This window comes from Protomyctophum parallelum (genome assembly GCF_964188405.1).
Source record: "Protomyctophum parallelum genome assembly, chromosome: 13".
Classification (NCBI taxonomy): Eukaryota; Metazoa; Chordata; class Actinopteri; order Myctophiformes; family Myctophidae; genus Protomyctophum; species Protomyctophum parallelum.
Window position 1 is genome coordinate 18,598,193 of NC_139708.1, and position 11,738 is coordinate 18,609,930.

General features: G+C 43.1%; 1 protein-coding gene across 1 annotated transcript in view; it reads right to left on the minus strand.

The window, feature by feature from the left end:
- Positions 1 to 4,766, minus strand: part of hs3st4 (heparan sulfate (glucosamine) 3-O-sulfotransferase 4) — a gene marked incomplete at its 3' end in the record, with an annotated part of 110,403 nt that extends 105,637 nt beyond the window's left edge. The window contains exon 1 of the mRNA XM_083779873.1: positions 3,888 to 4,766. Coding sequence (XP_083635999.1) covers positions 3,888 to 4,597 — 710 coding nt within the window. The 5' untranslated portion in view covers positions 4,598 to 4,766. The remainder of the gene's footprint in view (positions 1 to 3,887) is intronic.
- Positions 4,767 to 11,738: the final 6,972 nt, after the last annotated feature.

Genomic DNA, 11,738 nt, shown 5'->3' on the forward strand with positions numbered 1-11,738 from the left:
TAATAGCATTGGTTTATGAAAATGAAGTTATAAATAAAACTTAAAAATTGAGTTAGGTGGTTTCTTCCCAACAGACAACAACGATATGTACGTTCAATGAGAGCTTCTGTCCCTGAGGGACTGTCGTCAACAAAGTGCAGTACTGTATCGTGTATGGGTTGAAGTGGTAAAACCATATTTGTACAGAGAAACGATACAGAGAAAATGTCATGAACTGACCTCCAGATCAAGCCTCCTTTTCTGAGGTAACTGCTTCTAAAGGTTACACGGAGTGCAGCGAGCAGCATGGAAAAGTGCTACAATCAAAAGTCAACGCAATACCTTTAGTGCCATTTATGCTGGATCTCGTCTTTACACAGTACTAAAACAATGAAATTGTATAGGCTACTTTGTTTGGGGATTTTGGATATCATCACACCTAGTAATCAATGCCTCTGTGATGCGTTTGTTTGGTTGTGGATGCGTCGCCTATGGTATCCATAGCAACAAGTGTCATCATCCCAGAAAAGTGGGCGACGGTGAATACGGAACTAGGGTGCTTAAAACTGACACGTGGCTGATGACAGGTTAGGCCATTTGTACTAACTGCTTTGTGACAAAGGTTTCTTGGTTCAGAATTGAGTGGCAGACAAGAGTTTAGATAACTTGGACCTCTCATTGTAGCTCTGCATAGCAAATGACGCAGCATGACAAGGACGAGCTAGCCATGATGAATGTACTTAATGTCCTAGTTACATTGATGATGGCTCTGACAAGTTGACAACGTCTGTATTTTCAACCAAGGTTCAATGTTTTAGGTTGTTATTAGAGAAAATAAAGGATCTCCATTTGCTGCTTTCTTTCGTTTCGAACACCTGGCTGAACATAACATCATTGCCATAACATTTTTACAAAATGTTATGGCAATTTCTTTATTATTATTTACTATAGTCCTAGACCCAGGAAAACATATGTCATAAATTTACACTATTTGCCTTAATTCAGCACTTTAAATAAACACCTTTTTCTGAAACTCTGCCTAGTAGTCTGCAGCATACATCTAGTGAGGTGATTATGTGATGGAATAAATGTTGAAGATATGTATAATTTCCGCCATTATCTCTAGTGCATATTAGTATCGTCGACCAATACTTCTATTGCAGTTAATTCCAACTGGCATAGAAGACATTTCTAGACTGGTGTAGCAATGAAGTTCAAGAGCAATTGACTGCATGCGACACTTCAGTACATAAGCATTCTGCACCACACAGGCTGTTGTTAACCATCAAAAGTGTAGCCAAGGACCCTCAACACACATCCATACTTAAATGCCCTTATTGCCTATGAACACTGGGCTAATACATCTAGATGGAGGTTAAACATTCACCACACAATAGCCAGTACTTCTCTGACAGGAAAGGACATGACATTCGATTCCTTCAGCAAGCGGCGACGAATAACAACATGTCACTTAATATAGGCCTAGTATATATACACAGTATCTGTCCTCCTAACTTTGTTCGGTATGAGGAATGTTGACAACAGATGTAGGTTTGCACTAAGTAAGTATTTCCCCATGTTCCCTGTACTTTGTTTGACAGAACAGACAGATTGGCTCTATTCTCGGGGGTGCAAAACTCCTGTTCTCCTCATTCTTTTCATGCACAAATCACGCTGAGGTTAAAACTACACGCAGGACAACCACACACATAAAATTAAGGGCGCTTAAGGGACTTGATTGGCTCAGGGGCACCAAAACACACAAGCACTCTTATTATTATTTATGTAAGCCTGTCATCTTCCTGTTTAATGAGCCTTGCACCATAACCATAAGTGTAATGAAACAGTTCACATTAACACAGGCTAAATGAACAGCAGAGAGCTCCCATCTCTCTCTGCAACAGTACCGAAGCAGATGCTCCTCGCCGGCTGACAAACCCAGAGCAGAAGACTGGCTTCTATGGGAAGCACGCACAGCAAAACTCTCTGGGTGAAGGTGCTCGGAGACCTCATCCTCATCAGCTCAGTGAGTCCATTAAAAAGCCTAAATTCCCCAAACATTGCCATGTGAGAATAATGCTTTACTGAGCGCCCGCCCTCTACATGGACGGTGATTTAACCTTGGACTTGATTGTACTGCCGTGAACACCACTGATAAACAATAAATGGCCCTTCTCTGGCTAATAGCACATACCTGAATGGAATTGAATGCCAAAACAATGAGAGGACACACAGTCTGGCCCATTTTCACTAAATTACTTCTTAGTTGACTAATATAGTAAGGATTTGATCAACTAATCATTAGATGTAATCGACAAATCTGTAAAATCATGCCAAGTTTGCCAACTACAATGATGTAAAAGCAAAATCTCAGTTATTCGCATGCTTATTATTATTATTATTATTTCAGGAAATAAATCAATATAGAGGGAAAAAACGAACATTTACTAATCAACCAACAATTTCTTGGTCAATTAACGTCAAACCAACCGATTAATGATTACTCAATGAGCTGGCACTCTTGGAGTTACATTCATGATACTTTTACTGTAAATGGACTGGTGTACAGTCAGTGCCAACAGACGGTTGGAGGCTATGCTGATCACTTCTGTTAGTTTACAGGTCTACAAAATGTGTGTCAGTAATTGTCAGATTTATAAGATTGCAATATGTGTTAGTTTATCTTTGTGGTTACAATCGAAAGGGAAAGGAAATGATTAAGTTCTTCCAAGGACTTTGAGGTGGGCACAGCACCGAAAAATACACTAAACAAAACATGCACTTCTGTCAATAGATACTGGAATATGCAAATCCAACATCTACACTATATTCAATAGCGTCTGCCTTCTGCATTATTTAGTATGTGTGTGTATGCTTGTGTGAATACGTATGTGTGTTAAGGCTACACTACTGAAACATTCAAATAAACAGAACAATCAGTTTTTAAAACTCAAACCGAGCAATTGGGTTTTAATTTCAGTTTTTGGTCAAAGCTAAACCGTGACTAGAGTAAATGAGGTAGTAAATTAAAAAAGCAGTAAATGTTACAGTACACGGAGCATAGACAAAATGTAATAGTTCAACAAGAGGCTTAAGCAAAATTAACTAACTCCATCTATCATCTTCTTGAAAACAAAGTGAGACAAAAACCGTGTGTGTGTGTGTGTGTGTGTGTGTGTGTGTGTGTGTGTGTGTGTGTGTGTGTGTGTGTGTGTGTGTGTGTGTGTGTGTGTGTGCCTGTGCGCACGCACGCACACATCCATAGGTTTGACATAAAACAGGAAACGGTGTGACACAGTCTGTGACAGGCCTGTGTTATTATCAGCCCTACCCACAGTACAGACAGCTGTAGGAATACAATGCAATGTATGCACACACTGTTCCATATAGTGACTCACGCACTTCAACCAAAGCAATATCATGTCTTTCTTGCATAGGTCAAACCGTCAAACTAGGTAAAAACTTGCAAAATATATAGGCCTAGTGTATGATATGGCATGGTTTACAGTTACATACATTCAATTCAGTACTGATGTGGTACTGAGTAATGGCTGCAATATTAATATAAGTATTAGAAGAAGGAGAAGAAGAATTAGGAGAATTATAATAAGAATTAAGAAGTAGTTTTTATATAAAATACATATTTACTTATTTGTAGGCCTATTATTTGATCTAAAAATGTATCTAATTGTTTCTGAAACTACTAGATATAATTTTATCCCGGGGGATCAAAGCCTATAGAATAGATCTGGATAGGAATGGACCCTGTTGTAAACAAGTGTAATGCTTAATTGGGTCGTCCACTCACAGTTAACAGTCTTGGTATTGAGTTTGTGCTTAAAATGTACTGTAAATTCTACAAACTGTTAATAAATATTTCAATCAATCAATCAATCAATCAATCTCACCTGTACCAGTCCAGGCCCCTCTCGTAGTTCCTGTCAAAGAAGTGTGGCTCATTCCCAACGGCTCTAACATCCGGGTGCACCCTCAGAGCCTCCAGCAGAGCCCTGGTTCCACCTTTCTTCACCCCGATGATGATGGCCTGGGGAAGCTTCTTCTCGCCATAATCCGACGTGCAGTTCACGCCGAGTTCACTGTCCGTGGTGCTGAAGTCCTGCTGCTCATGGCGCTCCACCACAGCGGCGGTGCTGGTGGTGGTGGTGGTGTGACCGTGACGATGCACCGCCGAGGCGGAGGAGGGTTTGGTCGGAGCCGCCGCCGCCGCCTGACTCCTCCTGACCCAAGACTCCACCGTCCTCTGTTGCTCCGCTTCTTCCACATAATCTTTCAGAGTGGAGGAGATGGCACTGGCGGTTTGACCGGAGGACGCGGTGGCGGCGCTGGCAGCCTCGGCGAATTCCTCCTCCTCCGGCTGCAGGAACGAAGTCGGATAAAGTTTTTCCCTCAGCGTGACAAAAGTTGTCTCCTCCGTGACCTGCGGCCGTTCCCCCTGGTACACGTACACGTTCTCCTGCAAGGGGAACTGCAGCGAGTTGTAGCAGCTCATCAAGCTGTAGAACAGGTATGTGACGGAGAGTGACAGCGTGAACATGAAGAGGATCTTCCGGGGCACTTTAGAGGTAAAGAAGACCTGCGTGCTGGACCAAAATGCCATCTCTGACAGCAGTGATCCTCTCAGAGAAGTGGCTTATTGCTGCAGACATGTTTCCACCCCAAGTCTTGCATGGACACTCCAAAACAACAATAATCTGTCACACTATCAGCAGCAGCAGCAGCACCGCTCCTCCGGCTGAGGACCGCACCGACGAGCTACCACCGGCACCACCACCACCACCGAATCGCATATTTATAAGGATAGTGTGGGAAACGGATCGATGGGAAATTCCGAAAGAATATCGCGTCCCCGCTTTCTCTTTGAGTATCGATTTCTTATTCCAACGGCTGACAAGAGTATGTCACCATTTATTGGACTGAACTTGCAGATTTGAAAGACTGGAGGTCTGGCGTCCTTTCCAAATGAGCCGCCCGGCTTGAACTGGACAGAGTATGATGGATGTGGAGTCTTGGCATTTTATGGAGAAAAGAAAAGAAGCAGAACGGGCAGGCAGAGTGTGCTTGAAGTAGGCTGCAAAGAAAGCACGTCTTCATCAACTGCTCGATCACTCAATCCTCGATTCACCACAGCTGTGTGTGGATTTCAAACGCCAATTTGGCAGCAATTAAATCCGTCGGATATCTCGAACAAAGAATTCCCCTTGTAAAAAAAAGTCCCAGCTTCGATCGTCCCTAACTTTGTGAAACATAAACTAACAACCTAAGCTAAATGGATCTATACTCTTTGTGCTACTATAAGGAATGCTGTCCTTGTGCCTTTAGAGATCTTACGATGTGCGCATCGGGCTCGCGTGTGCTCGTCTGAACTGATCAAGCACTGACTGTAGAGCCACCGCACAAATATAAAGTGTACACCCACTTTTTTCTCCTCTATCCGCGCACAAGTAGGCTATAAACGTCAGATTTCATAATCTAAAATAGTGTGGAGTAGAAATACTCCCCCTCCCCTCATTTACACCATCACTTGTGAGCTTATGGGCGATGCAGCGCCAGTGTGGCTGTGCCCGTGTCTGCCTACTACTATACACAATACGCATACTATACTGTCTCATTGTTTCTATAAAGTTCACTATGAATCCCGTCAAGATTATTCGATGCATATTTTACATGTTCCTACACGAAGCTCATGTCTGCACTCTACTGGTGGTACTATTGAGACATTTAAAAAAATATATAAAATGTGTTCCAAATTAAATTACAAAATTGCACGGTCGGTCAGTATCAGTGCTACTATCTCTGAATGTAAACATGATAACTAAATTATTATTATTATTATTTTACTGTACTGATAATGAGAAATTAAATGCAAGATGGATGAGGGTGGCTGAATTCTCCACTTTGGCATAATGTTCAAGAGTAGGCTATGCTTGGGTTGATCAACACTGCATTTATAGACTGGTTCCACATCATTAAAACTGAGATTTCAGTCAAGTCTGCAGTGTGAGCTGACACTCGATCCAAATTCTACTCTGGAGACTTAGAATAGAAAGAAACACATTTCTGCTGAGAGATGTCTCCAACACATATACTGTAACAATGCATGTGTCATTCCCTAAATGGCAGGTGGCAATTAGCACCGAGCCTTGGCGTTTGACACAAATACTGTAGCTATACATTTCAATCACACGCAGGGAAATCCTCTCAGTCTGAACTGTACTGTATCTGTCTGGGCCGTTCCTGTTGCCAGCAATCTGCCATGTCAATAACAGAAATGACTTTTATTATGTGTGATGTGCCATATTACAAGCTGTGTGTGTGTGTGTGTGTGTGTGTGTGTGTGTGTGTGTGTGTGTGTGTGTGTGCGGCTGTGCGCGCGTGTGTGATGCTCTTGATAAATCAGCTCTGTTTTGCATTCTGCAATTGGAATCTCACAGAATCAGAAAATCTATGCCATCCAATGGGACCTGCACAGAGAGGAAATAAATCCTGCCCCCTTCCTCTGTCTCCCACCAACACATAGTTATGAATCCCCTGGTGCGCGCGCACACACACGCACACACTGACACACAGCACGTTGAATTTTCCTATAATTATTATTGAGGGTATTGAAAACCTCTTGAAATTCATGCTGCCACTTTCAAATAAGCCTCGGTTAATCCTGCCATAGTCTTCCATATAAAATGACAATTCTTTTACGGTCTGGAAGAATAAGCCTCTAGTTGATTTTTCACTTTTTGTCCTTTTTGTAAAATCAACGCTAACTTTAACCTCAAACATAATGGATTGTGTTTTATTTGTTACCTCCTTAAAATGTGTGCTCTTGGCACAGATACCGGTATAAATATATATCAAATTTATTGCATACGCTCTTAATCTAAAGGCTAGTTTGAGGGTGTGTGTGTGTGTGTGTGTGTGTGTGTGTGTGTGTGTGCTGTACATGTATGCATGTTTGGGGCATGGAAGAATAAGCAGAGTTACAAGTATTGTGGGGGCATGGATGGCTTGATGGCTTCATTGAAATAGGTGTGATCACATACCCCCCAAGGACAACAGCTCTTTCTCACACGCTGTCTGTTCCGTGGGTATATTCCAAGCACCAAGTCTGTTAATATGCATCACTCTGTGATTGTTCCATTATGTACTTTTATACCACTTCATGCTATTAAAAGGGTAGACGCTGCCTCTTCACAATCTGTACATGTAGTTTTTTTATTCTCACCCCTAATCTTTCTGATTTTTGTCACATGCTGTATATAGTTGCAAGAATACATAATTAGGGTAACTTAACCAATTAAGACCTGCATGAGGCCGATTTTACAATTATCTTTTAAATCAATAAAACAATTTTCTGGAAAAACAAAACAAAAAGAAAATTCTCATACTCAGAGACTTGTTCACAAGGCTGGCAAGATCAAATGGGTAGCATTTATAAATTCAACAAACATGCAGCAATTCAAATATGCCAAAACTCTATTCTGGGCATGCCACAACATTCTGTGACATTTGGCGGAAATAGCAGACCTACCTACAGTACAAGCTCAGAAAGCTGTAAGCTTGTAGATACTGTAGGCCATTTTCCGTACAGAGGTTTATTGTAGAGGGAAAAAGGAGGCAGGGAAGTACAAACCCTTGGGGGACCCCGGTCAGCAAAGTGCAGTATAGAGTTTAAGTGGTTAATGACTGAATGTCTCTAAGGCTACAGTTTCAGCACCTTGTTAAAAGGGTAATTTCATTTTAGTAACAGAATGTATGTCTTTCACAGCCACAAATAAACTATACTGTGCTGTAGATACACGGCACAATCCAATATCCACGTTTACAATAACCACATGGACCCTCACGGCGGGTCTGTGACTCTCGGAGTTCCAACGACACTGAGGATTTTACAGTGCACCGTAGATAGATACCTGCCAGAATTTTATGGCGGTGATGTTTTGTCTCCAGCGTGTCTTTGTGTCCTGGACGCTCTTTGTCTGCGAGGTTTATTACGGACCATAAAGCTCTCACTCATCACTGTGCCTGGCAGGCGCAGCCCCGTGACTGGTCTGCCTTGTCCACTCGCCCACTTACACAGTCTTACTTATTGGTATCATTTGTACCCACAAGGCCCTTATGGCCACGTTTCCTTATTTCTTATGATCTGTAAAGAGAGAGAAAAAAGAATAATATTGTTGTGGGAAAAGTCTGGTGAGAGTTGTTTTTTTGGTTATCTTTATATAATTTAATTAAGCACAATAGCTTTAACATTGCCTGCTACTGATTCATGGAACTCGCTGAAAGAATTATTTAAAAATGAAAATGACTATGCCGCATTGGTCCCACTGGATGGGAGGACTCAAGAGGGAACTGTCAGGGTTTAATTTAAATGTGCATTCTATTGTTTATTTAAGTATGTTCATCATAATAACGCATCCTGACCCAGATAAGGTTCTTATACAGATGTCTCTTCACATTGTAAACACAATACAGTGCCCAATTTTACGCTGTATAGCGTATGTCTGCATGGGTTAATTTGTGACACTTTCCATTAGCACTGACATCATGTGTCAGTGCTATATATAGTTGACTATATTTAGATTAAACGTTTTATGCAAACAGCATACAATCATTGCCAGAGCCATGACGACTATACCTGTCAAAGCAGGGCAATACATTCAGCGCTAGAACCGCTTGTTTGCCACGGCCACGTTGTATTCACAGCAGGTTCTAAAACGATATTGCCGAGATTATTTTCCAGATGCCATTTGATCCAGGTCTCACAACACTTCAACCACTCCCGTCGGAGGAACAGTTCTAACATGATGGTCAGGAGAAAAGAACCTCTGTTAAAGCTGTGTGCTTGACTTTTCCACCGCTTTGCCTCATCTGTCATCAAGGTTGAGGTGAGCATCTGTGCTTGCCTAGTGGATAACTCCAGCTGGATCTCTGCCTCCCCCCCACCCCACCCCACTCCCACTCCCACCCCCCCACCAAGTCCAGCCTTGACAAGACTGAGCTCCTGTTCTTCCCTGGAAAAAAAGAATAGGTGGGGGAGAAAAGAAAAACCTGCCCTCTTACAAGGCCTCCTCATCTCTACCGACAACATCACGGCCATGGCCCATTCCTCTATACTATACTGTACATTCACACTCCACAACGTTTCCCCGTGTTGGACCTTTGCTTACAAGCGTATCAGTCACCATCTATCCCTTCTCAGGCTCTATAGTGATTTCCTATCTACAGGGTGAGAGGACATGTGGTTCTCTCTGTGCCCCTGCAGCTCAACCACAAATGCTACAGGCTACAACCTCGTCCCCAACCCCCCCTAAATCCTCTCCAGGGAGAGAGATCTGTGCATGAGATTCACACAAGACGACGCGAGCGAGGCCTGCAGTGTCTGTCCCTGCCTTGCCTTCCATCCTTCCCAATCTCCTCAAGGAGCACTTCACGCCCCCTCCTGTCTGTCATAGCCTGAAAACTCATCGTTTCGAGAAACACTTCGCCTCCCTTGCCCCCTGCCTGTTAACATGCTGTTGTTTTCTCCTTAAGAAAAGCCAGAGAGACCAAGATATTTTATTCATTCTATTGTCTGATGATAATGCATGGTCCAAATCATTATGTTCAGTGTGGAGTGAACCAGGGTTCAATTCGGGTTAAAAAAAAACTCAGGGTTTTCACTTTCTTAACCACTATACTGTGGAAAACTTGATAGCTGATCATCTGTACAAGCTTAGTTTAGCTGCAATATCGGTTCTGTTGAACAAAAACGTAGGTGGCTTTTCATTTGAAATGACAGATATATAGGAAGTGTCAACTCTCCGCCAAGCAGAGTGATGAAGTTGCAAGTGCAACCACCTTCTGAGGACGTAATTGAAGACCCCCGTGGGTGTAAATCAAGACCCTTGCAGGTGTAATTGAAGACCCTTGCGGGTGTAATTGAAGACCCTTGCGGGTGTAATTGAAGACCCTTGCGGGTGTAATTGAAGACTGTGGAGCCACCGTAAACGGCCCCTGAGTGACGATGTAATTGGAAACTACACCGAATCATTTCATGAAAGAGCCACAGCCAATGGGGAAACTCCAACGCTCTGCTGGCCGACCGCCAGTTGTAACGCCGTGTGGTTCTCTTCTCAACCATTTCTGGTTCAGCGACCGCTCCAACATGTTGAAATCATTCACGGTCCACCCAACCCAACCGACCACTTAGGCATTCGGTCAGATGGGTGGGCTCTGGGCTCCGCTACTGTACTGTACATTTTCAGATCATGTTGCGTTGGCTATTTAAAGATTGCAGATCTACAAGCTCACAGCACATCATTTTCATTGCGAACGCAGTGAGCCACTTAGTATGACAGCAAGGGCTGAATGTCTGTGTGTCACGCTGTTACACCACCCGCCCACCACCAGAGGGCGCAGCTAGACAGCAAGGGCTGACGCAGCTAGACAGCAAGGGCTGAATGTCTGTGTGTCCCGCTGTTACACCACCCGCCGCTGCTTAACAACGACACTGTCTGTAACTTGCTCGCTGTTACACCACCCGCCGCTGCTTAACAACGACACTGTCTGTAACTTGCTGTACTAGGCCCAACATAAAAATAATACTGTCACAACGACGCTGTCTGTAACTAGGCTATGTGTACTAGTGTGTGCATATGGGCTAACGTTAGCTAAGCAGTCACAGTCCTGTTTACTGCTGCTCAACAACGACACACCAGAGGGCGCAGCTGTAGCACACACACACACACAGGGCGCAGCTGTAGCACACACACACACACACACACACACACAACCACACACACACGAGCTGCGTTCGCTTCCCGCGTTTGCGCGTCTTACTTGTATATTTTTTAAATATCTTTTAAAGTGTGAGAACTAGTGATTGAGAACAGTGGTTCCCAAAGAGGGGTCCTTGAGGGAGCTCCAGGGGGTCCCCAGCTAAATGATAGTTTGGAACCAAATGGACCCTTATGGGTCTGTAACTCTGAGAGTGTACAAATGGAACCAAATGGACTCGTCAGGGTCCATTTGTACAGTCTCAGAGTTAAATTACCGGTAACATAGATTTTACAATATACATTGGGGGTCCCAGAGATAGAATTACCATTCAATGGGGGGTCCGTAGACTAATGCATGTCAAACTGGGAGGTCCTTCAAATTTAACGGGTTGAGAATCACTGCTAGAGCCGTAAAAATCTTCTCTTATGAGGGGTCCCTTTTTTTCCCAATAGACATTTCAAAAAGTATTTATTTAAAGATCTGTAAGCCTCGAACAAAGCCAACCCGGATCGTGACAAATCATGACAACAAACTGGGGCTCAACTAAATTAGTTTGGCCCCAAATAGTGTTTATTTAATCATTACAAAGAAGAAAAACAACAATAAAAGGTTTTTACCCTGCCCTTTATTTCTTCTAATTATTTGTTCGGCCCAAATTTAGTTTATGATTAGTCACGATCCGTATTTTTTAAATAAGTACTTTTTGAAATGTCTATGGGAAAAATGCATGGGGAATTATTTCCTGGGCCTGTCGTCGTCATGAAAGGGGGCGGGACTGTGACACTCTATAGCAATGTTGTTGTGGAGGGTTGTGGAGGGTTGTGGAGAGAAAAACGGATTCCTGTGTTCATGGCAAAGATTGTGTTAAGCAGTCGATTATGTTCCAACTTGCATGGATCACTTTAAATTCTCATTCATAAGTATCACAAGTCTGTCTGTCCGTCTGTCCGCCCGCCCGCCAGCCAGGCAGCCAAGGACTGTCACAT